The sequence below is a fragment of the Ovis canadensis genome, chromosome 4, assembly GCF_042477335.2.
Source record: "Ovis canadensis isolate MfBH-ARS-UI-01 breed Bighorn chromosome 4, ARS-UI_OviCan_v2, whole genome shotgun sequence".
NCBI lineage: Eukaryota > Metazoa > Chordata > Mammalia > Artiodactyla > Bovidae > Ovis > Ovis canadensis.
In genome coordinates this window covers 121847270-121874067 of record NC_091248.1, presented here as the reverse complement: position 1 = coordinate 121874067, position 26798 = coordinate 121847270, and the positions used below count along the sequence as shown (strand labels likewise).

Here is a 26798-nt window from a genome sequence, read left to right as displayed (position 1 = left end):
CCACTTACCTTCTCATATGCTTTTCTATCCACTTATTTCAGATTTGAATTCCCTTATTAAATAACCTCTTAATTTTTTAGTATTTCAAACTTTGCGTAAGACTCCTCTCAACAGTGGACATCTTCTGCCATTTCTTTCCCATCTCCAGAGTTTGCAATTTTATTTTTATTGTCTTATTTACTTTTTTGTCAGCACCTGATCCTGAAATTTAAGCCTAAGTGAAAAATTATTAGAGTAGATGAACACAGGCACACATATTGTCTTAAATTCAGTTAAGCAAGGCAACATTTCTGCACCCTTTTAAAGTATGCAATTCAAAACGTGAAAATGAATTTACATTCTCTGTGGGTGTATTTAAAGATGACTCTTGCCTGTTAATTACATTTTATTCACCTCTTTTCTCTTTTTCCTTTATAACATAACACAGAGGCAAATTTGAGAATCTGTCGTGAAAAGAATCTTTAGTTGTTGCAGTATCTTCCCAGTTATGGCAACTATCATTGCCATCATATCTCCTGAATCCCTTCCTCATCACCTGTTACCATGCTGACCACCTACTGCTGTTCTGTTGGATTCTGAGTCAGTCACAGGGAGTAGGGTCAGCTGGAGCATCCATTGGTTAGTCTCTCTAGGGAGCTTGTCCTGGGCAGTGCCTAGGTCTATCCATAGGAGAGTGGTCATGAAAGGGATGGATGGCAACATCACACTAAGAAGTCTTGTAACCAGGTGCCGTCTCTTTACATTTCCTCACATTTTTTTCCAGAGACAACCTAACATGAAGCAAAGAGATGTCGTGGTTAATTACCACCCCTAAAACACCAAAAGTACAAAAAAACATAAAATAGGTGTTGATGGAAAAGCATTATGATGGAAAAAGAACAGGGAAAAATAATAGAAAGTGACTAGGTTTGGAGAGGCTCCTTTAGCTGGGATTGTTGGGAGAAGTCTTAAAGAGGAGACACATGGGTGGAATCTAAGTGATAAAGTGAGTGCCACCTGACAACAGCCCAAGTGGACTGCTTCCTGCACAGGGAAGAGTAACGGCAGAGTCTTGGGCAGAAAGAGCTTGGTGAGTAATGGGAACAGAAAAAAGTCTAATGTTCACGAAACATAGTGACCAAGAGGTTGGAATTATTCACTGTTATCCAGTTTACAGTTTTGAAAATTTAGAATTGACTTAAAATTTGAAAGCTGGAGATGAACTGAAATTTTGGCTAATTTTATAATATATAAAACCATTTTATAATATATAATACCATTGTATATTTTTATTATATATTATTTATGATATATTGTAATATATGTTATATATTATAATATATAATACCACTGTTGTTTTTTAGTCACCAAGTCATGCATGTCTGACTCTTTGCTACCCCATGGGCTGCAGCATGCCAGGCTTTTCTGTCCCTTACTATTTCCCAGAGTTTGCCCAAGTTCAAGTCCATTGAATTGGTGATGCTATCCAACAATCTCATCTTCCTGTGCAGTCATTAAAAAGGATAATACAGATCTTTATAGGGTGGAAGAAAAATTTTTTCACATAAAGTCAAAGGATATGTAATATGATTATATTTTAAAATACTAACGTATCTATACACAATATGTCTTTGTTGCTAAGTTGCTTCAGTCGTGTCCAACTCTGCGCAGCCCCATAGACGGCAGCCCACCAGGCTCCCCCGTCCCTGGGATTCTCCAGGCAAGAACACTGGAGTGGGCTGCCATTACCTTCTCCAATGCATGAAAGTGAAAAGTGAAAGTGAAGTCACTCAGTCGTGTCCAACTCTTTGCGACCCCATGGACTGCAGCCTACCGGGCTCCTCCGTCCATGGGATTTTCCAGGCAAAAGTACTAGAGAGGGTTGCCATTGCCTTCTCTGAATATGTCTTTAGGGCCTATTTATAAACATGTAGGAAGATTCTTTAAGTTATACATGAGATCTCAATTGATAACTCTAGAGAATAGCATTATGGAGGGTCTTACATTTTGTATGTATTGTTTGTTTACTGTAGTTTTGTTTGTTTTTTTAATAAACCTGTGCATTATCACAGGATAAAATAAGACATTCATTTTTTAAAATCTAGTATTTAATATCAGTTGACTGGTTCTAGGAAGACCTACAAGATCTTCTAGAACTAACACCAAAAAGATGTCCTTTTCATCATAGGGGGTTAGAATACAAAAGTTGAAGTCAGGGGAAACCTAGAGTAACAGGCAAGTTTGGCTTTAGAGTACAAAATGAAGCAGGGCAAAGGCTAACAGAGTTTTGTCAACAGAACACACTGATCATCGTAAACACCCTTTTCCAACAACTCAAGAGAGGACTCTACAAATGGATATCACCAAAAGGTCAATACTGAAATCAGATTGATTATATTATTTGCAGCCTAAGATGGAGAAGCTCTATACAGTCAGCAAAAATAAGAACTGGAGCTGATTGAGGCTCAGACCATGAGCTCCTTATTGAAAAATTCAGGTTTAAATTGAAGAAAGTAGGGAAAACCACTAGACCATTCAGGTATGACCTAAATCAAATCCCTTATGCTTATACATGGTTGTCTGATGAAGCTTTACAAATAGCTGAGAAAAGAAGTGAAAAGCAAGGGAAAAAGAGAAAGATCTACTTAAGTGAATGCACAGTTCCAGAGCATAGCAGAGAGAGGTGTGAAGACCTCCTTAAATGGACAATGCAAAAAAAATAGAGGAAAACAATAGAATAGGAATGGCTAGAGATCTCTTCAAGAAAATTGGAGATATCAAGGGAACATTTCATGTAAGGATGGGCAAGATAAAGGACAGAAACCGTAAGACTTACAGAAGCAGAAGATATTAAAAAGAGGTGGCAAGAATACACAAACTATACTGAAAAGGTCTTAATGACCTGGAAAACCATGATGGTGTAGACACTAACCTAAAGCCAGACATCCTGGAATGTGAAGTCAAGTGGGCCTTAAGAAGCATCACTACGAACAAAGTAATGGAATTCCAGTTGAACTATTTTGTATCCTAAAAGATGATACTGTTGAAATGCTGCACTTAATAGGTCACCAAATTTGGAAAATTCAGCAGTGGCCACAGGACTAGAACAGGTCAGTTTTCATTCCAATCCCAAAGGGCAATGCCAGAGAATGTTCCCATTACCAAACAGTTGCACTCATTTCACATGCTAGCAAGGTTATGCTCAAAATCCTTCAAACTAGGCTTCAGCAATATGTGAACTGAGAAATTCCAGATATACAAGCTGGATTTAGAAAAGGCAGAGGAACCAGAGATCAAATTGCCAACATTTGCCCGATCATAGAAAAAGCAAGGGAATTTCACAAAAACATCTACTTCTGCTTCATTGACTAAGCTAATGCCTTTGCCTATCTGGATCACAACAAACTGCGGAAAGTTCTTAAAGAAATGAGAATACCAGACGATCTTACCTGTCTCCTGATTAATCTGTATGCGGGTCAAGAAGCAACAGTTAGAACCTTACATGAATCAACTGACTGGTTCAAAATTGGGAAAGGAGTACATCAAGGCTATATATTGCTGTCTTGCTTATTTAACATCTATGAGGACTACATCAGGTGAAATGCCAGGCTGGATGACTCACAAGCTGGAATCAAGACTGCTGGGAGAAATATCAACAAGTTCAGATATGCAGATGATATCACTCTAAAAACAGAAAGTGAAGAGAAACTAAAAAGCCTCTTTATGAGGGTAAAGGAGGAGAGTGAAAAAGCTGGCTTAAAGTTTAACACTCAAAAAACTAAGATCAAGGCTTCTGGTCTCATCACTTTATGGCAAGTCGAAGGGAAAAAAGTGGAAGCAGTGACAGATTTTCTCTTCTTGGGTTCCAAAATCTCTGCAGATGGTGACTGCAGCCATGAAGTTAAAGGACGATTGATTGCTCCTTGGAAGGAAAGCTATGACAAATTCAGACAATGTATTAAAAAACAAATTGGGAACACATGTAAGAATTAAAGATTTTAAAATTTAAAAAATAAAAAAAATAAAAATAAAAGTAAAAAATAAATTAAAAAATAACAAAAAAACCCCCCAAATATATCACTTTGCCAATATAGATTGGTATAGTCAAAGCTATGGTTTTTCCAGTAGTCATGTATGTATATGAGAGTTGGATCAAAAAGAAGGCTGAGTACTGAAGAATGGATGCTTTTGAACTGTGATGCTGGAGAAGACTCTTGAGAGTCCCTTGGACAGCAAGGGAATCAAACCAGTCCATCCTAAAGGAAATCAACCCTGAATATTCTTTGGAAGAACTGATGCTGAAGCGGAAGCTCTAACACTTTGGCCACCTGATGTGAATAACTTACTCGTTGGAAAAGATCCTGATGCTGAGAAAGTTTGAAGGAAAAGGAGAAGGCAGAAGAGGATGAGATAGATAGCATCACCGATGCAACGGACATGAATTTGAGCCACCTCTGGAAGATAATGAACACAGAGGAGCCTGGCGTGCTGTAGTCCATAGGGTCACAAAGAGTCAGACATGACAGCGACTGAGCAACAACAATAATAATATAAGGCATTATATTCCTGCTGAAAACAACTAATACCAAGTATAACCAAAATCTCAAGTTTGAGCTGATTTTCTTAGAGCTTCAAATGGGAGGAATAAGTCATGACATTATGATATAGTTAACTTTTGGCAAGAAAGGAGAAATTGAAAACCTCAATCTCATTTTTCTTTAGAGACATTTTTTTCCTGAATTGTCCAAACAGAGAAAAAGATCAAGATCTTCTATTGAATAAAAGGGGAAACAGATTATAAATCAGCTTGAAAATTATTGCAACATCAACCAAATTGCGAGGAGGAGCACAGACAAAGCTAAGTTTTATTGTTGCACAGATCAAAGAAAGTGACCTTTGTCATGCAAAGTATATTTCAATGCTCTTTTTATCTGTAAGGTAGCTTCTGGGGATTTCAGATTTAAAAACCAAAACACTGAAAACAATAATAAAACCAATACATGTAAATTCAGAATGAGAAGTTACAGGGAATTTAGCAGTCCTCTAGTCCAGGAATTTTTATATCAATTACTTAGAAAAAGTCACTTAGTATCAAACTGCTTCCTAGAAGGACTGTGTATCTAAGATGGACTCATGAAAGCCTCCACTTTCCCTGCATAGAACTCGAATGACACAGGCCAGTGTTTGCCTCTGTGAATGCCTCTTATTTATATTCCTGGGATTGACCAATATGCTCACTAGAAGACACATGTGATCAGAGTGCTATGAAACTGCAGATTTCAGAGACATTTACCCTCCTGCATGTGAACTTCTGTGTCTATGCCTACACGGATTTGGTGTTTCTCTTTCACTAATTTCCAAAGTTATGAGTATTCACTTCACTAGAGTTTCCCAAATAGCAGCAAATTATGGTCAATAAAATATCTTACCAAGTCACTGAACTGTTATCTGATTTGAGCTGAGAGAAATTGTTTGGCTTCTTCTTAACTGATTTATTTTAAAATTCACACATACGGAGCATAATTAAAGGATATATATCCTAGTTGAATTAGTCCCATTAGCAAATATGAAATGGGAAACTGCCAATTTCCAGGACAATACAAATTTTAAAAATCTCTGGACTGCTCTGTGCAGCCTTGCAGGATGTGGTATCTTAGTTCCCTGACTAGGGATTGAACCTGGGGCCCCTGCAGTAGAAATGCAGAGTCTTAACCACTGGACTGCCAGGGAAGTCCCTGGACAATACAAATTTAATGACAGGATGGAATATGGCACTTTGGGGAGACACCAAGTACTGTGTGGATTGCTCTCACTGGTTCAAGCTGAATAGGAGGGTTTCAGAGCTCTTAATCTCTGGGATACCTACAGGATGAACTTCTTGTGATATTTTTTTTAAAGTTCATTTTTAATAAGAAAGAACAAAAGTAATAACCAAAATTTTTAAAATAACTTCAGAAATAGTCTCATATTCTAGTATTAGGGCTAATATATACACAGGAAACTGTGTATTTCTTTCCAAGGAGAGTGTTTGAATGAGTCATAGGAGACCTCCGGCAGGGGAAGTGTGAGCAAGAACCTGAAGGACAGACACGATAAGTCAGGATTTGGGCCAGGAAGCCTGTGTGGGCCTGAGATGGATCCTGGGAGAGCAACAAGGGAAAAGCCCAGTGGGCTCAGCTGTGTTGTAAGCATCTGTGCTCCTACTGTACCCAGACCAGGGACCCAGGGTAGCAGGCACAGGGATAGGCAAGTCATTAGCCTCCCTTTCCCAAATGATTAGAATTGTTGGACAAATCCAAGTTGGTCATTCAAACAATCTGAAATTATAGTTTTACATGCAATATTTTTGGCAAGAAAAATTTTAAAGAAACTATTATCTTAGAAGAAACCTATTTTCAAGAGGCAGCAACAAATAAGGAGACAAATCCCAGGGATGGGGGAGCCTAGTGGGCTGCCGTCTCTGGGGTCGCACAGAATCAGACACGACTGAAGTGACTTAGCAGCAGCAGCAGCAGCAGCAGAACGAATTATGACACAACATTTTTCATCAGGTGTGAAATTCAGGCAGACCACTGATGTCAAGTGCACTTCTCACGGTTTTGTAGGAAAGTCATGAGGCGACAGCTCTACCATGGTGGCTGTCTATACATAATAGTTGTTTATCAACTCGTTTGTCAGGACAAGAAAAGTACAAAAATGTAGTGTAAGGTGAAATTGATTTTTTTCCCTTTAAATATTGGTATGGTTTTGCATTTTGAATTTCACAGTTCAAGAAGCTAGAGTTTTTTTCCTATGAGAGAAAGGCTGTGACAGATACAATAGAGATACAAATACCTGAAATGAAGATGCCTTTAAGGGTCCATCTTGCTGCCCTGAAGGAAAAGTCTTCAATGCACAGAATTATGCAAAAGGTCTCATGGATACATCTCTCTGTTCTTCCATAGCATGAAAATCAGCAGGAACTGAAAAGAGCAAAATCCCTGAAAAGGGGTGAAAAGAGCCGGGCCAGCAGCACTGCCAGCAGCCCACCACTGCCCTCTCTGCAGGGGGACCAGTGACCCTGAGCCACTGATTCTCAGCATCATTGTTTTCATCTGGAAGATGGTGACAGCAAGGTCTAAGGGACTGATATAAGAAAAAATACCATTAAACAGGTACACAGTAGGAGTTAAATAAATGTTGGGTGATGGTGGTTTAGGTCATTTCTGATTCTTTTGTGACCCCAAGGACTGTAGCTGACCAGGCTCCCTTGTCCTTGGGATTTGCCATGCAAGAATACTGGAGTGGGTTACCGTTTCCTTCTCCAGGGGATCTTCCCTTCGACCCAGGGATCAAACCTGTGTCTCCTGCGTTGCAGGTGGATTCTTACCCACTGAGTCACCAGGGAAGCCAGAAATAAATGTTAGCTTTTACTAATTGTATTAAAGGGACCACAGTTCCAAGAGAATATAAATCACTGGGAATGTAAATCAATTATAAGGGGGCAACAAAATTATGGTATGTACATTCTTTCACACTTACCTTGCTTGTTTTGGTTACTTTTTATTTTAAATAGAAAACACACCACTTTATTCTCATTTCTATTAATTTTTTATATTATGATTTTTATAATTAAACTTAGAATAGAATTTTAAAAAATAAAAGAATCCTGGAAAGTAATCTCACTTCTGGATTGAAGAAGAACATGCAGGTTTTAATAGTTATATTGCAGTTCTGCTATGCCAAAATACCAATGTGAGAGAAAGTAAATCTTACGAAAGAAAACAGGGCATAATTTAGAATACCACACTGACTCCAATTAAATGTTTCTGTAGATCACTCTCTCGGAATACAGGTTGTCAAAGCCGAAGCACCGAGGAAGTACAGATCTGTCCAATTTTCACAATTACTCAGATTTAGTTATTCTCTCTGTTAGTAGCTTCAACATAGCTTAATCTTCATGAGTTGCTAATTTAAAAAAATAAAAAGCAGACATGGTCTCCGGTCCTGACCGCATGGGTTCAAGTCCTGGCTTTGTTGTAGGCTAGGCTGGTGATCTCTTTGTTCCTCTCTGTCCTTTCATTTCTGCAGCTGCAAATTGGGGTGGATAAACCTTAACTCATAGGATGTTTGAAAAGTTAAATGAGTTAACTCACATAAGCCACCTTAGAATTTAAATATTTACTATAAGGAGTGGAAGTCAATACTGGAGAGCAAATTCTGGATCTAATTTCATAAAGAGGCAGGTTAGAGGTCATAACATTTCTCTGCTAAAATAAGGAACAGAATCTGTATGCCAGGAGACACCGGGTAAGCGGACCACGGGCCTCTGCCTTCAGGAATTTTTCTGTGGAGAAGAGGCGCATGGGCCATGTGTCCTCTGATGTTCTCTGTAGCCCTTTAGCCAGATCCTGTCCTACATGGAGCTTACCCCTCTTGTCTGACACAGTCGTGACAAACCCAAGAGTGGCCTCAGAAGGATGATGAAAGGGACATGGACAGGAGTCCTGGGAGGTCAGAGGCATCAAGGCCACAGCACGGTGCTAGGTAAAGTGAAGCGAAAGTGAAAGTCGCTCAGTCGTGTCCGAGTCTTTGCAACCCTGTGGACTGTACAGTCCATGGAATTCTCCAGGCCAGAATACTGGAGTGGGGAGCCTTTCCCTTCTCCAGGGCATCTTCCCAACCCAGGGATTGAACCCAGGTCCCTGCATTGTGGGCGGATTCTTTACCAGCTGAGCACAAAGGAAGCACAATGGCGCTAGGTAGAGGTCCCTAGAAATACCCTCAGGATCACAGTCTAAAGTTAGGCTTAGGGCACGGGGAAGACTTTGAGTCTCTAACACCTGAAGGCAGTGGTTTCATTCACTCCCCCTTTCCTGTTTCCACCTGCCAAGCTTTCTCATGACTAATGAACCCTCTTACCGTGTGGAATCTGTGCTGTCCTTTTCAACGTGGCATCTGGTTGAGAGGAAACTTCACACGGAGGGCGGGTGACAATTGATTCTCCTCACAGAGGCCTCATAGAGGGGTGAAGCCCAGACACAGAATTCTATGATAGAGTGAAGGCTTTTTCTATCATTTGGACCCAACCCCCTCCCTAAAGACATGAAAAATGATCAGGGGACAGAAGCCTGTGTTTCAGCTCTACTCATGTCCTCCCCAAAGAGAATTAAAGTGTCTGCTGCTTCCCCATTAGTGAGTGAGCCAGTGAATGCATTTCCCATGGTTATTCACTTAGTTTTTTCAGTATGCCATTGGAATTATTATAGGCATTTGTTTGGGATTTGTTTGTGTGTATTTGTATTTTCCTGAGACTGAGTGAGGCTGTTACTCTACTATGTTAGACTCAGCTCAGAAAACTAAAAAAAAAAAAATCAAGATCATGTCATAAATTAATTTGTCTCAATGCTTATGTTATTAGACTCAAAGTTGTTCTACTTCTAACTCCCCTTGTTCGTAAAGGAGAAGCTGTGATTTCTTGATCTCTCATGGGAGGAGTGCTATGGACCCTGTTAAGACATCATCTCAGGGAGACAGGCACCGCCAATGTAGAAAATATTGCCAAGTAATCACTGCACTTTTATCACTTTCAAATATTTCTGACTTGGCCATTTAGCTATACCTCTCCTTAACCTTCTTTAGTTGGTCCTCCTTTCCAAACATCTCTAGATTTCAGAGCTACATTTTTATTTCTTCATTGCAGATTAAGGCCACACAGTTGAAATTTACACCTTTCTTTTAATCTCTGTCTCTTTCAATTGTCCTCCTTCTGACACTCTAAGTGATACTGTTTGATGATTACAAAGCCCTTATAGTTCTGTCTTCCTAGGTTTTGATCTTAATTTAGTTTTCTAGAGTGTCTTAGTTCTTAAACTGAGTTGGAAGCAGTACTTTAACATAGAAGATATATATTTAATGTAATACAGAGCAGACAAAAAAATATTTAAGAGGAGGTAAATTGTTTTTTTTTTCTTCTGGTAATCTTGTGTGTCCAGTAGAGCCTCAGTCTACTTACTTCCTTATTCTCTAATGCACACTCTGTTCATTCAAGCACTACTCCCCAGTGAAAGTGAAAGTGTTAGTCACTCAGTCGTGTCTGACTTTTTGTGAACCCATGGTCTGTAGACTTCCAGGTTCCTCTGTCCATGGATTCTCCAGCAAGAATACAAAAGTGGGTTGCCATCTCCTACTCCAGGGGATCTTCCTGACCCAGGAACTGAACCCCAGTCTTCTGCATTGCAGGCAGATTCTTTACAATCTGAGCTACCAAGGAGGCCCCAGGAAATTCCCCAGTACTTCTCTCGAATTCTTATTCCTTGTTTCAAGTCAATTTTATCCTTGTATTACCCACTTGACTCCAAACACAATACTAATCCTTCAAAACACTCATGGAGCCTCTTCAACTATTTCAGACCAAATTGGACTCCCTTCTTCGGGTCTACTAAAAACACTGATTGCATCCTTTAAGGTTGTGTTTAATTTCTTTTTACATTTTAGTAATTTTACTATCTTTCCTATATTTTATAAGTGAAGCCAGATTATTACAGAAAAATCAATTTTCTTCGCCAGAAGAAACAGTCAGATAGAGCCTCTGAATTTAGGGCCTCCCAGGTGGCGCTAGTGGTTTAGAATCTGCCTGCCAATATAGGAGACAATGATAAGTTTGATCCACAGGTTGGGAAGATCCCCTGGAGGAGGGAAATGGCAACCTGCTCTAGTATTCTTGCCTGAAAAATAACATGGACAAGAGGGGCCTGGTGGGCTACAGTCCATAGGGTTGCAAAAAGTTGGACATGACTGAGCACAATTATAATGTTATTTCTTTTGATGAAGATAGTATGGTGACAGGCATTGTAGCTTTGTGGATACAAAAAGGTATAACCATCTGTCTCCATTTTTTTTTTTGACTTTTAATGTTTGAATTGGCTAGGGCAAAAATATTTATTCTGAAAAGTCTTAGACTTCATGTACTTATTTAATATTTATGTTCATCAATATTTTATATTTTAGTAGGAATAAATATTATAAGGCATACTTGGCTCAATCATTAATGGACACCTATTAAATGAAAGTCAATTTAGAGATAGAAGTGTTTTCAGATTACAGGTAGATACATATCTACAACTGCACCTAAATATCATTTTATTGTTTTGCTATCTCTGAGACAGAAATTCTCCCTACACAGGATTGAGTTCTTTCTTATTTTTTTAAGTCCTTTTAGCATGTACTGTTTCAATGGGGTATTTGAAAAAAGATAAATGTTATAAGAAATGATGAGAAATTATAAGTGTTGATAACTCTTTTTTACCATAACTTCTGTCATGCAACACCTTTTTAACTAGAGGAACCTATTGTAGGATGTGCTTCACCAAAACAAAGGAATAAACCTGGAAAGAGAAATATATGAGATTAAAATACTAAGGCGTACAACACATAGTAAAGGCAGATGAAGTGCCTAGAAAGCATCCAATCCAGACAGAAGGAAAACGGAATCTCTGCAGAGATCGGTATATCATCAGAGGTGGCTGAGGAGGTTTGTAAAGTGTAGAAAGTCTTAGCCATTGGCACAAACAATCCAAGCAGAGGGGCAAAAAGTAGGGAACTGGTTAACATCACCTTTATTACTTGCAGCTGTAAGCCTTTAATCCCTCCGTACTTCTGGCTTAGGAAATCATGTGACAGAAAATATTGCTAATAAAAGGCTTTCTATTCAAACTTGCTGTCATGGCTGATGTGCTGTGGGTGAATGGGCTTCAAGTGGGGGTGCTGCTTCCCACTCCAACAACCATGGATGTCTTCAGGGATTTCTCCTCCTTCACTGGGCTGATTAATGGGAACACACACTGTTGCACTTTACTCAGAAGCTGAAGAGTTGGTGCTAACCCTTATCAAGTGTTTATCATGTGCCATTAACATCAGGCACCCTTTAGGTTAAGGTATTAAGGGACATCACTGATCCAGAGAGCCAAAACCTGCATTCCTCTGACTCACATCCTAGGGGAGAAGGCGATGGTACCCCGCTCCATACTCTTGCCTGGAAAATCCCATAGGCTGCAGTCCATGGAGTCGCGAAGAGTTGGACAGGACTGAGCGACTTCACTTTCACTTTTCACTTTCATGCACTGGAGAAGGAAATGGCAACCCACTCCAGTGTTCTTGCCTGGAGAATCCCAAGGACAGGGGAGCCTGGAAGGCTATGGTCCATGGGGTCCGCTGAGGGTCAGACACGACTTCACTTTCACTTTCACTTTTCACTTTCCTGCATTGGAGAAGGAAATGGCAACCCACTCCAGTGTTCTTGCCTGGAGAATCCCAGAGATGGGGGAGCCTGGTGGGCTGCCATCTATGGGGTCACACAGAGTCGGACACGACTGAAGTGACTTAGCAGCAGCAGCAGCAGCAGCAGCACATCCTAGGAGTAAACAGGAAAGCTGCATTCAAGTTGCCTTTTTTCTTTAAATTCGCCACCATTCTTTACCTTTCTCTCTCTCCACCCACTTTTAGGGGAAAAAAAATGTAGTGTTTTTATTGTAAAAAGGACATAAGCTCCATAATACAAAATAAAGCAATTCTGAAAAATTCTAAGGAAAAATCTATAAGTGTTCCATATCAGATCAGCTAAACTATCCATTATGATTAACAGCTCAGCATCTCAGTGATTTCTTCATGAATATGTACAGACTCCAGGCTAATAGGACAGATGGATGAATAATTTAACACCATGTAATCATAGGATATTTTAGAACAGTAATTTGACATTTTTATGTGTAAAGGGAATATTTTCCCAATATGAAAATAAGCAATTCAGAGAATTACAACCGTATCACTCACACATTGGGTTACTAGAATCCTACATTTCTTTCGCTCTTAGAAAAATATAGACAGAAAAAGGTAAACAGATAATGAGAAATATTTTTATAAAAATTGATTCATGTTCCTCATCCTTTGTTAATATATATGTATGTATATATATATTTTTTAATATAGCAGAAGGAAAAATATCTATTATGAAACTAAAATGCTTAATTTACTTCAGAATCCTTTAACTACAAAAATTCTTAACTCAATCTTCTTGATATAAGTATAATTCTTCATTGTATTCAGATTGTAGCCGTTAGGTCTCTTACCATACTGCCTTATTTTGAGAGTATCAGCTGGATCTCTAAAACTGAAAGATGAGAACGTTAGCATATTTCAATTTTCTACTCAAGATTTAAGAAAGTTTGCTTCAGAACTGAAACTGGTTAGCAGATACTGCCAGTTGTCTGCCCTATGGCAATTATCCCCTTTTGCTGTCCTAGCAATGATCTTCCTCAGGTATTCGATGGTGAAATTATCAGAGAAAGGGGCCTCAATGAGTCACAAGCCTGCCTGTGCTTAGTTGTTAAGTCCTGTCTGACACTGCATGTAGCCCACCAAGTTCCCTCTGTCCATGGGATTCTCCAGGCAAGAATACTGGAGTGGGTTGCCATTTCCTTCTCCAGGAGAGCTTCCCGACCCAGTGATTGAAGCCAGGTCTCCTGCATTGCAGGCGGATTTTTTACCATCTGAGCCAAGGAAACCCCTGAGTCACAGGGAACTGATCTAAATTAAGCTCTCAATTTCATCCTCTTTTTCAGCGATTTGTTTAGAGATAGCTATTTGACCCAACTTGGCCAATGGAATACAATGAAAAATCTGCTGAGAAGAAATAGTTCTGGAAAATTCTTTCCTGATGAGAAGAGAAAGACATACAAAAAGACTTTCTCTTTCAATTCAGTTCAGTCACTCAGTTGTGTCTGACTCTTTGCAACCCCATGGACTGCAGCATGCCAGGCTTCCCTATCCATCACCAACTCCCCGGAGCTTGCTCAAACTCATGTCTATCGAGTTGCTGATGCCATTCAACCATCTCATCCTCTGTCATTCCCTTTTCCTTCTACATTCAATCTTTCCCGGCATCAGGGTCTTCTCCAAGGAGTCAGTTTCTCACCTCAGGTGGCCAAAGTATTGGAGCTTCAGCTTCAACATCAGTTCTTCCAATGAATGTTCAGGACTGATTTCCTTTAGGATGGGCTGGTTGGATCTCCTTGCAGTCCAAGGGACTCTCAAGAGTCTTCTCCAATACCACAGTTCAAAAGCATCAATTCTTTGGTGCTCACCTTTCTTTATAGTCCAACTCTCACATCCATACATGACTACTGGAAAAACTATTGCTTTGACCAGACAGACCTTTGTCGGCCAAGTGATGTCTCTTCTTTTAAATATAATGCCTAGGTTGGTCATAGGTTTTCTTCCAAGGAGCAAGTATCTTTTAATTTCATGGCTGCAGTCACCATTTGCAGTGATTTTGGAGCCCCCCAAAATAGTCTGTCACTGTTTCCATTGTTTCCCCATCTATTTGCCATGAACTGATGGGACCAGATGCCGTGATCATAGTTTTCTGAATGTTGAGTTTTAAGCTAGGTTTTCCACTCTCTTCTTTTACTTTCATCAAGAGGCTCTTCATTTCCTCTTCACTTTCTATCACAAGGGTAGTGTCATCTGCATATCTGAAGTTATTGATATTTCCCCTGGCAATCTTGATTTCAGCTTGTGCTTCATCCAGCCTAGCATTTCACATGGTGTACTCTGCATAGAAGTTAAATAAGCAGGGTGACAATATACAGCCTTGATATACTCCTTTTCCTATTTGGAACCAGTTTGTTGTTCCATGTCCAGTTCTAACTGTTGCTTCTTGACCTGCATACAGTTTTCTCAGGAGGCAGGTCAGGTGGTCTGGTATTCCCACCTCTTTCAGAATTTTCCACAGTTTGTTGTGATCCACACCGTCAAAGATTTTGGTGTAGTCAATAAAGCAAAAGTAGATGTTTTCCTGGAACTCTCTTGCTTTTTTGATGATCCATCGGATGTTGGCAATTTGATCTCTGGTTCCTCTGCAGTTTATCAGTCCAGATTGAACATCTGAAAGTTAACAGTTCATGCACTGTTGAAGCCTGGCTTGGAGAATTTTGAGCATTACTTTGTTAGTGTGTGAGATGAGTTTAGTTGTGCAGTAGTTTGAACATTCTTTGGCATTGCCTTTCTTTGGGAGTGGAATGAAAACCGACCTTTTCCAGTCCTGCTGCCACTGTTGAGTTTTCCAGATTTGCTGGCATATTGAGTGCAGCACTTTAACAGCATCATCTTTGGGCATTTGAAATACCTCAACTGGAATTCCATCAGCTCCACTAACTTTGTTTGTGGTCATGCTTCCTAAGGCCCACTTGACTTTACATTCCAGTATGTCTGGCTCTAGGTGAGTGATCACATCATCATGGTTATCTGAGTCACGAGGATGTTTTTTGTACAGTTCTCCTGTGTATTCTTGCCACCTCTTCTTAATATCTTCTGCTTCTTCTAGTTCCATACCATTTATTTCCTTTATTGTGCCCATCTTTGCATGAAATGTTCCCTTGATATCTCTAACTTTCTTGGGGAGATCTCTAGTCTTTCCCATTCTACTGTTTTCCTCTATTTCTTTCTTTCTCTTTGCTTCTTTATAAATTCTAAATATTGTTATGCCAGAAAAGTTCTACCACCAAAACATCTGAAAATAGTTTATCAACCATATTGCTCCCCTAAACAAATATTCATACTGCTTTCTTTCTTGAAGATTGTTTTGGGAATTAAATATCTCATTTTCTTTCTACTTTTGTCTTATCTTTATTCTCCTTTGGTAATTTTTGCTAACTTTTTCTCCTTGGGACAGAGGAGAGAAATATCTATGTATTGTGTGGAATCATTGGATTCTTGGTATAAACTACACCTGCATATATAATTAGATTAAGAATACAGGCTCTGGATCTAGATTACCCATGTTTTAGTGAGGGAGGAAAGGAACAGGCTGAGCTGACTCCATCTTGAAAAAGAAGGAAACTCCATCTTGCACTTTCAGTGAGCTTTGGACCATGTGCCTGGTAGCCATGGGGATAACATACCTACAGCCAAACTGGCCTCCCAGACTGATAAAAACCAGATGCCACACCAAGATTTCCCATCACCAAAAAGAATGCAATAATCCCCTATGTAGTCAGTCACCTTTGTAATCTTTATGGCACCCATTGGTGTATGCTACAGTGTATAGCCAGCTGACCCTTCTGATTATGAATCGTGGCTGTAACCTGATTGTATCTCCCTTTAACACTTTCCAGGCTAGGTTCAAGGAATTTGGGGATGTGGGCATAAGCAGTACACTTAAGGTACATAAGGTTTTCACAAAAGTCGGTCGGGGTCCTTGACTAAGAGGAGACTCCGCCTTGGGCCCACCAGTGTAATAAGCTGCACTCCACTATCTGGATTGTCCCTCTGAGGGGATTTGTCTCCTGGAACAGGTGGCTACAACATTTGGTGCACTGACCAGAAAACTCCTCACTTTGAGGAGACAAGTCTCATTTGGGACTACTCTGAGGCCTTGTGACTTGAATCTTCTGGAGAGGGGAAGGCACCTAGCCCTTCTGGAAGGATTCTGCTTCTCAATGCCCAGACCTTTCACGTTAGCAGTTAGTGGACGTCAGCAGGGGAACTAAGCACTCAGGTGAGGAGGAACCCACCCAGCAGGGTGAAAGAAGGGGCCTGATCACCCCCCTGGGAGGGACTAAAAGGGGCACGGACCTGCAGGAGACTGGAATAGGCAGGTGGTGGCAATTGCTTGGTACACAGGTTGACGAGTGTGTTAGGGCTTAGGAAGGAAATTTGTGAATGTCATTTAGGAGGTGGTGTCCATGCCATCTTGGGGACAATTATTACCAAGCAATCGCCAGGGGGTTGTTAGAAGAAACTTGGTCTTCTGCCATCCCCTAGGAAGTGTCCCATCTGCCATGAAATTCCTCAGAATTGTCAGGCTAGAAGGAGGGGAGGGGAACATATAAGTGGGTATAAATTGGCTTTTCTGGAGACAGCCTGGGACGAGGGCTATTTAACCCATCTGTGTTTTCATCTGCACCTGATCAAGACCACCAAGGCAGAACGGACTTTAAAAGTTAAGGGAGAAACAGTCTTGGATCATGTGGTGTTCTGGTTTGCCCATGCCAACAGGCAGGTGAAGACACGCTGATTCCCCTTCTCTCTCTGGGATCTGGCAGGTAAGGCTCTTCTCACCCCAATTAGGAAAGAGGTGATATGGCAATTTAAGTGTTTCATTGAGTGGAAATATCAGAAGTGCATAGGGTACCGAGAACTTCGTAGACAGAACGAGAAGGAAAAGTAGAAGAAGGTCCGAGAAGGTAAGCAAGATGGGAGGAAATCAATCTAAGGCAACCGTACTGGAGTGCATGATTAAAAATTTAAATAAGGAATTTGGAGGAGACTATGGGGTGAATATGATGCCTAACCGCCTCCACATACTCTGTGAGGTCAAATGGCCCCCTGCGGGTGTAGGATGGCTGCCAGGAGACACTGTGAACTTAAAAAGCAGTCTATACAGTAGTCAGAGAAGAGCTGGGACACCTGGATCAATATCCATATATTGACTCATGGCTAGGGTTAGCTCAAGACCCTCCCACTTGGACAAGGTTTTGTATGCAGAGGGAAAGGGAAAAATATAAATGGCATAAAAATTGACTGATGATAAAAAAGAAATTCTAGAGCATTTGGATGGGGATGATCTCCCCCATACTGGATGATTACACGCCCACGGCCCAGTGCACCACCAGGACCGGAGGCCACCTTACTGACCGATCCAGGGCCAGGTGAAGTTCCTGCAGCAGCCGCTGCTCCTCCGCCAGCTCTCGGGGAGAGCGTAGAGCCACAGTTTCGGCAGGCTCCGATCTCAGCGATGGAGACCTCTGGTCAATGCCCCCAGGATTCCACCTCAGCCGGATCACCTAATTGTATCCACCCCTCCTGGAGAGTACTGATGGGAAGGGGGAAGAAAACACAGGAATTAGAGGCTGCGCTCCATCAAGGAACAGGGGGAAAGAACCCCACTACAGGTGCCCCTCAGAGAGCTACAACAGCCTCCGGTTCAGGACGCATGGGGCACTACCATCAGCCCCCTGTAGCCTATTATTACCAGCCATTTTCCTGTACAGATATATTAAACTGGCAGAGACACACTCCACTGTACTCGGGGGAGCCACAAGCCATGATTAGCCTAATGGAGACTATTTTTCAAGCCCACCACCCTACATGGGATGACATAATCCAACTACTAGTCTCCCTTTTCAGCACTGAGGAAAGACACAGGCTCCTAACAGAGGCCAGAAAATGGTTAAGAGAAACGGCACCTGAGGGTACTGCACACCCGCAGCCGTGGGCAGAACCAGCCACCTCGATGAGAGGCCCGGTGGGAACTGTAACACGGAGGAAGGGAGGGGCACCTGGAGAGGTATCGGGTGGCTATTTTACAAGGTCTCAAGAGCGGGGCCTGAAAACCTATGAGTATGGCAAAACCCTCTGAAGTGATTCAAAGGGAAAGTGAATCACCCTCTGACTTCTACAAAAGACTGTGCAAGACCTATAGACTTTATAGATCCAGAGGCTGCTGGGTCTCAGATGGTGATAAATGCAGCCTTTGTGTCTCTAGCCTACCCCGAGAATGTCAGATGGGGAGACACCAAGGGATTCATGAATTTTTATACATCCCTGAATGCCCCATACCTTAGTTTGGAAGAGACTTACTGTCTAAATGGGGGACATGAGTGACCTTTCCCCCCACGAAAGACCCACTCTTCAAGTGGGCTCAACCACCTATTTACTCTTCCTCTCAGTAACCCCTCAAGATGAATGGAGATTGCACGATCTCCCAGAAAGGAAACCGAACAGGCTAAACAGTCAAGAGAGAGAGTTAACTCAACAATTCCCTGAGGTCTGGGCGGAAACCCCCCAGGCTTGCAAAACAAGTCTCACTGGTAATAGAACTCAAACCTGGTACAATGATGTCCGCACCCGCCTTGGGCCTGCCAGACCTTGCTAAGCCGTTGACTCTTTATGTAACTGAAAAGGACAAGGTGGATATGGGAGTGTTGTCCCAGAATATGGGGACATGGGACAGACCCATGACTTATCTCTCAAATCGGCTGGACAATGTTGCCCCAGGGTGGCTGGGATGCTTACAGACAGTTGCTGCGGTTGCCTTACTGGTCCAGGAGGCAATCAAGCTGACTTTGGGCCAAGATTTGATCATAAAAGTCCCGCATGAGGTCAACACTCTCCTGTGAGGGGACCCCCATAAATGGCTGTTGACATCCCGGATTACTCAATACCAGGGACTGTTATGTGAGAATCCCCAGGTTACTACTGAGCCTTGTCAGGCCCTGAATCCGGCCACTCTCCTTCCTGTGGGAGAAGGTGGGCCCTCACACGATTGCAAGGAAATCCTAGAAGAGTTTTTGCCAGCAGACCTGACTTGAGAGACCAGCCAATCCCAGACCCAGAGTGGGGCCTGTACACAAAGGCCCCAGCCTGGCGAAACAAGGACAACGACTGTTGGGATGCGCAGTCGTCACGGAAGAAGCCATCGCTGAGGCCAGCTCTCTGCCATCACACTGATCTGCTCAACAGGCCGAACTATGTGCTCTAATCCGGGCCCTCCAGCTCTCAAAAGGCAAGAAGACAAACATTTACACAGACTCCACGTATGCTTTTGCTACTTTACATGTACACGGGGCTTTATATAAAGAGCGAGGTCTCCTGACAGCCAACAGAAGGATATTAAAAACAAGAAATCTCCACTCTATTAGATGCTGTATGGGAACCTGAAAAGGTAGCAGTGATGCATTGTTGGGGTCACCAATAGGAAGACACCCACAAACAGGGGGAAACCAACAAGCAGATAAAGCCTCAAAACAAGTGGCTGAGAAATGTGGGCCTGCTGGTGGGGGATCTATCAGAACCTGTGTACTCTCAAAAATGCCTGAGTTAACTTTAATTCTCCCACAGTATACCCTGGCCCAAGACCAGCTGGCTGAAGCAGAAAGGGCCACCAAAAATGAGGAAGGGCAATGCTGCCCCTGGACATAAACAAAAACCTCCAGGAATACAGTTAAAAGGCAGTCTAAGTGGACTTTAAACCTGCTGACACTCATGGTATGTACCTTCTCAGGATGGGTGGAGGCCTTCCCCACCCCAGCTGAAAGAGCAAATGAAGTGGCTTGCTGTCTGCTTTGAGAAATAATCCCCAGCTTGGGTTTCCAACCAGTATAGGATCAGACAATGGCCCTGTCTTTGTAGCCGACTTAATTCAACAAGTATGTAAAGCTCTAAATATCAAGTGGAAATTACATACAGCATATAGGCCCCAGAGTTCTGGAATGGTGGAATGAACCAACTGGACTCTTAAAAGAGACCCTCTCCAAGTGGATCATAGAGACTGACTGCTCCTGGGGGGACTTCCTTCCAAAGGCTCTGCTCAGACTCAGGATGACCCCACGGTCACATGGCTATTCTCCATACAAAGTTGTGTATTGGAGGCCCCCTCCCATTGTAAAAGCTTCCCTGGTGACTCAGATGGTAAAGCGTCTGCCTGCAATGTGGGAGACCCGGGTTCAATCCCTGGGTTGGGAAGATCTCCTGGAGAAGGAAACAGTAACCCACTCCAGTACTCTTGCCTGGAGAATCCCACGGACGAAGGAGCCTGGTAGGCTCTAGTCCATGGGGTCACAAAGAGTCAGACACAGACTGAGCGACTTCACTTTCACTTTCTTTCACTTTTCCATTGTAAAACAGGTGTCAACAAATTTGCCTCGGGTAAGGGGAGATGAGATTTCACAGCAGATGGAACAACTGGGTAAGGTAATAAGTCAGGTAACTAAGTTTGTACAAGAAAGGGTGCTGTTCCCCCTTGGGGAGCAGATTCACGAATTTGTGCCCAGGAATCTGGTGTGGGTCAAGGGCTGGAAACACGGCTCCTTGGCCCCACATTGGAAGGGTCCATATACTGTTGTTCTGACCCCTCCTATTGCAGTTAAAGTTGCAGGTGTCACTCTCTGGATCCACCACACGAGGCTGAAGAGAGCGTACGATGCAGACCCAGAGGACACCAAGTGGACTACACAAAAGGACCCCACTGATCCCCATGAAACCAAGATTATCTTAAAGAAGAAACAGAGATGAAGCTCTACAAGCAACTGCTGCTACAAGGACTTGCTGGTATCATCTTGAGACTGACCATAGCGTCAGCACAAGGAGGGACCTGTGCTATAATTAAAGTTGAATGTTGTGTATATATTCCTGATTTATCTGGCAATGGTAAATAGACAACATGAAAGGTCAGGTGAAAGCTATGTCTGATGATAATCTCCCTTTTCGGACTTCTATTCTATCATGGGTAAAGGGTGATTGGTGAAAACTATATTAACCATTGTTATAGTTGTTCTGTTGATTCTGTTATGTGGACCTTGTATTCTCCAATGTGTCCTTAACTCTATCACAGAGGCTAAATTCATTTACCCAAATATATACCAGGAAACCTAAAATGCAGTACATCCTGATGAGTGATGCTCACACTGGAAGTTGAGAGCATCAAGAGGGCGGGGAATGAGGGAGGAAAGAAACAGGCTGAGCTGACTCCATCTTGAAAAAGAAGGAAACTCCATCTTGCACTTTCAGTGAGCTTTGGACCATGTGTCTGGTAGCCATAGGGATAACATACCTACGGCCAAACTGGACTCCCAGACTGATAAAAACCAGATGCCATACCAAGACTTCGCATCGCCAAAAAGAATCTAATAATCCCCTATGTAGTCAATCACCTTTGTAATCTTTATGGCACCCATTGGTGTACGCTATAGTGTATAACCAGCTGACCCTTCTGATTATGAATCGTGGCTGTAACCTGATTGTATCTCCCTTTAACACTTTCCAGGCTAGGTTCAAGGAATTTGGGGATGTGGGCTTGAGCAGTACACTTAAGGTTTTCACAAAAGTTGGTCAGGGTCCTTGGCTAAGAGAAGACTCTGCCTTGCCCGCTGGTGTAATAAACTGCACTCCACTATCTGCTCTGTCCTTCTGAGTGAGTTTATTTCCCAGAACACGTGGCTACAACATTAGCACCAACTTTTTCATATGCTACCTCAACAATGACTCTGGGTCAAATTGTTGACTCTCTGAGTCAAATTACTAGGCCTCTCTATTCCTTGGTCTTCTCATGTTTAAAAAATGAGAATTAAAAGTATAAAATAACAGCCACTATGGACAACAGTGTGGAGATTCCTTAAAAACTGAAAATAGAACTGCCTTATGAACCAGCAATCCCACTGCTGGGCATACACACCAAGGAAACCAGAATTGAAAGAGACACGTGTTCCCCAGTGTTCATCGCAGCACTGTTTATAATAGCCAGGACATGGAAGCAACCTAGATGTCCATCGGCAGATGAATGGATAAGAAAGCTGTGGTACATATACACAATGGAGTATTACTCAGCCGTTAAAAAGAATACATTTGAATCAGTTCTAATGAGGTGGATGAAACTGGAGCCGATTATACAGAGTGAAATAAGCCAGAAAGAAAAACATCAATACAGTATACTAATACATATATATGGAATTTAGAAAGATGGTAATGATAACCCTGTATGCAAGACAGCAAAAGAGACACAGATATATAGACCAGACTTTTGGACTCTGTGGGAGAGGGAGAGGGTGGGATGATTTGGTAGAATGGCATTGAAACATGTATACTATCATGTAAGAAACAAATTGCCTGTCTAGGTTCTATATAGGATACAGGATGCTTGGAGCTGGTGCACTGGGATGACCCAGAGAGATGATATGGGGAGGGTGGTGGGAGGGGGGTTCAGGATTGGGAACTCATGTACACCCGTGGCGGATTCATGTCAACGTATGGCAAAACCAATACAGTATTGTAAAGTAAAAAAAAAAAATAAAAAATGGCAAAAAAAAGAAATACATAAATAAAAATATTTTAAACAAATAAAAATAAAAAAGTAGATTGAACTAGTTTTAATTCAAAATACTAACAATAGGCATATTTTAATGCTATCTTAATCAGAACTATTTGTTATAAAAAACTATTAATGAATGAATTTATAGAACTATTTATTAAATGTTTATTTCATATGCAGTTCATCCTTTTAAATTTTCCTTTGATTGCAACTCAAGTATTTTTATTGTTTGGGTGCTTTATAAGAAGTTTGGGGTCATTGCTGTAGAATTCAGGGATTTATTTTTAATTTCTTTCTTTTTAACTGGAGGATAACTGCTTAGAATGTTGTGTTGGTTTCTGCCATACAAAAATGTGAATCAGTCACAACTATCTCTATATATATATATCCTCTCCCCCGTGAGCCCTCCCACTCCTCCCATCTCATCCCTCTAGGTTGTCACCTACAAACCTTGGACAATCTTATTAGAATTCTCTTGTAGGAATTCTGAACCAGATATAAGAAGAGATTGTTGTAGAAAAGGAGGAGAGAGGAGAGGTGTCAGAGAGGAAAGAGAAAGACTTTTGTTCTAATATGACTTTCAAGTTTTTCTAATTATCAAGAACAACACTGTACAGTAGAGAAGAACATGCTCTGTAGCTGTGCTGTCTGACACAGTAGCCACTGTGTGTGTACTTGAGATATGGCTTACTAATGCATGTATATGGAATTTAGAAAGATGGTAATGATAACCCTGTATGCGAGACAGCAAAAGAGACACAGATGTATAGAACAGTCTTTTGGACTCTGTGGGAGAGGGAGAGGGTGGGATGATTTGGGAGAATGGCATTGAAACATGTATAATATCATATAAGAAACGAATCGCCAGTCCAGGTTTGATGCAGGATACAGGATGCTTGGGGCTGGTGCACTGGGATGACCCAGAGAGATGGTATGGGGAGGGAGGTGGGAGGGGGGTTCAGGATAGGGAACACGTGTACACCCGTGGTGGATTCATGTTGATATATGGCAAAACCAATACAATATTGTAAAGTAAAAAAAAAAGAATAATAATAAATAATAAATTTAATTTTTTTAAAAAAGTATAAAATAAAAATTTATCTGTCTCTACCCTAACTTGAGTGCTCCTTGGTTTCAAGAAGAAAACTTAGGGATGCCTTTTGGTCAGTTTGTCTACAGAGATTTAAGGAGGGCTTTCTCTGTGTCTTGTCCTGCTCTAGCTGCTACAGGCACAGCTATGAGGAAGACAAAGTGGATACTTCTGGTGGTAGTGATTTTGTTTGTTAGAGATTGTAAACTGTAAATAAACCTATGAACAAATACAGAGGAGGAAAACTTCAGATAGTTTAAAATGCCATGACAAAGAGACACTTCAGAGATATGTGATAGAAACTCACTTAGTTCTGACAAGTGGGGCTCTGAAATATGCTGGTCTTTGAGGAAGCAATTTGAAGTCTATGATGTTTGAGACCTGATGAATTAGAAGATCCAGTAAAATAGGAATCTCTGTCTTGTCTTCTCAGTCTTTTTAAGCTCTTTGTTGGTTGATAGATATTTTTAATTCCCACCTAGTCAAATTTATCAATGTTTTCTCTGGTGGCTCATTTGTACATTGGTTTAAAAATCCTTCCCTTTCATACTTTCAAAAGCTTTATAGTTTTGCCTTTGACACTTAGGACTTGAAAATGCTAGGAATGGTTTTTTAGCATGCTTGAGTATCTACATGGTTACTCAATAGTACCAAAAGTATTTCCTGCAAAGCCCTTCCTTTCCGCAGTGATCTTCCATGCCATATATGGACTCATAGAGCAACTGTTTATAAAGTCATGAGTCAGCTTCCTTACTTTTTTTTTTTTCAGTTTGTTTATTGGTGAATCCCTGGGTAAAGACTACACTGTTTTACTTATTTGCACTTTATAGTACATTTTGTAAAATCCTCTCACCTTGTACTTCATCCTTTTAAATGGTGCTTGGTCTACCTGTTGCTCTTCATATTTTAGAATCAGCTTTTCAAGTTCTTCAGATACCCACACATTTCTGAGATATTGTAAGATAGTTATTAGAATTACACTTAATATATTCATCAGTTTGGAGATACTAAATATTTGCAATATTATGTCTCTCAATTCAAGAGCCTGATATATCTCATATCATATATATGTATATTTAGTTACCATAGTGCCTCAGTAATTTTTCTAATTGTCTCTTTATAGTTTTGTACATCCTTTGTTAGATTTATTTCTAAGCATTTCAAATTTGTTATTTATGGTGACGTTTTATAAATTTTCATTTTAATTATGGATTATATTAAGAAGTTAATTTATTATTCTTATTGTTTTATTTACATTTTGGAAGTAAATCTTCTTTAGGTTGAAAGGAGTTTTACCATTAATTGATGTTAAATTTTTTCAAACAATTTCTTCATTGCATATTTTGTTAACGTGACAATTTTTTTTTTCATTGTTTGAAAGTTAAACAATTATTGACGTTTCACAATTATTGACTTTATCATAATTTACTTTTATTTTTATGGACTTGTTTAACTAATATTTTAAGATATTTGCATTTGTATTCATGAATAGGATTAGACTGTGTTTTCTATTTTGCAATGTTTAACTCAGAGCTACTATCAAGAGCTTAAACAGTAAAGGTATTTATTTTTTCATTTTATAAGAATTCCAAAGATAGAGAGTACAGGGTTTGTGAAATTAAAGGACTCAAAAAGACATTCAAGGTTTCAGAGTCATGAAGACAGGCTCACACACCACACTTCAAACCGTCTCTCACAATGATCTCCTCTTCTCCAGAAATCTCCTCAGGGCACCCTTCACCTCTGCACTCCTCAAACTGTAGATTAAAGGATTCAGCATAGGGTTGAAAAGGCTCTACAACAGTGACAGAATCTTCCTTTGTTCCTGAGGATGGCTGGACTTGGGCGCCAAGTACACGAGGACGGCAGTGCCGAAGAAGAGCCGGACCACGCAGAGGTGGGAGGAGCAGGTGGGCTGGATCTCGGCGGGCTGGATCCTCAGGACTGCGGCCAGGATGCGCGCGCAGGAGCCCAGCACCAGGCAGAGGGGCCCGACTAAGACAAACACCCAGCCGACAGAGAGGACGATTTGGTTGAGCCTGGTGTCGGCACAGGCCAATCTGAATACTGATATGATCTGACAGAAAAAGTGGTTTATTTTTTGTGGCCCACAGAAGGGTAGCCTCAGAATGAGAGAAATGTGGACCAGAGCCAAGAGGAAGCTGAAAATCCAGCACGTGGCAGCCAGGACTGTGCACACTCTCCAGCTCATGATGACCGAGTAGTACAGGGGGTGGCAGACGGCCATGTACCGATCGTAGGACATCACCACCAGAATCAGACACTCTGTGACGGCAAATGCCAGATACAGAAACGTCTGAAGTATGCATGGAGCAAAAGAGATGGTTTTCTTCTGCATTATAAGATTCGCCAGCATCTTAGGGACAGTGCTTGAGGCATAGGCCATGTAGGCGATGGCCAGGTGTGACAGGAAGAAGTACATGGGGGTGTGCAGTCTGGGGTCCAGGCAGATGAGCCCCAGGATGACCGAGTTCCCCAGCAGCATGAGGCTGTAGAATAACGAGAAGAGGCCAAAGAGGAAAACTTCAAGTTCTGGGTCAACTTGGAATCCCAGCAGGATGACTTCTGAGATCCATGTCTGATTGCTTCCCATGCTCTTTTGACAGATAAATAAAATGCTGCACTTGGGACAGAAATTTTAGAGCTGAGGGGCAGAGAAGGAAAAAAGTTGATATGCTCATACAAAGTGAGAGGTCACAAATCAGTAATTCCTGGATCCAATCAGCCCAAAGTCCTGTGATATTGATTAGACAGTTTGCTTTTTATTGACATTTTAAAAATTTTAGTTATTGATCAATTTTTAAAATTAGTAGATTTTGCATAAAAATTGGGATCTCTGTCTTCTTTTCAAAAAATAAAATATTT

The 26798-nt window shown here is 41.2% G+C and overlaps 1 protein-coding gene and 1 non-coding gene across 2 annotated transcripts; both read right to left on the bottom strand.

The window, feature by feature from the left end:
- Positions 1-5636: 5636 nt before the first annotated feature.
- TRNAR-UCU (transfer RNA arginine (anticodon UCU)) lies at positions 5637-5709 on the bottom strand. The gene has a single exon. It is a non-coding gene; the product is annotated as a tRNA-Arg (tRNA).
- A 19998-nt stretch (positions 5710-25707) lies between these two features.
- On the bottom strand, positions 25708-26526 carry LOC138439766 (olfactory receptor 2A12-like). The gene has a single exon (XM_069588859.1). The coding sequence runs from the start codon at positions 26524-26526 to the stop codon at positions 25708-25710; it is 819 nt and encodes a 272-aa protein (XP_069444960.1).
- Positions 26527-26798: the final 272 nt, after the last annotated feature.

Coding starts and splice junctions, on each gene's coding strand:
- LOC138439766 (XM_069588859.1), bottom strand. CDS start 26,526: ATGGGAAGCAATCAGACATGGATCTCAGAAGTCATCCTGCTGGGATTC.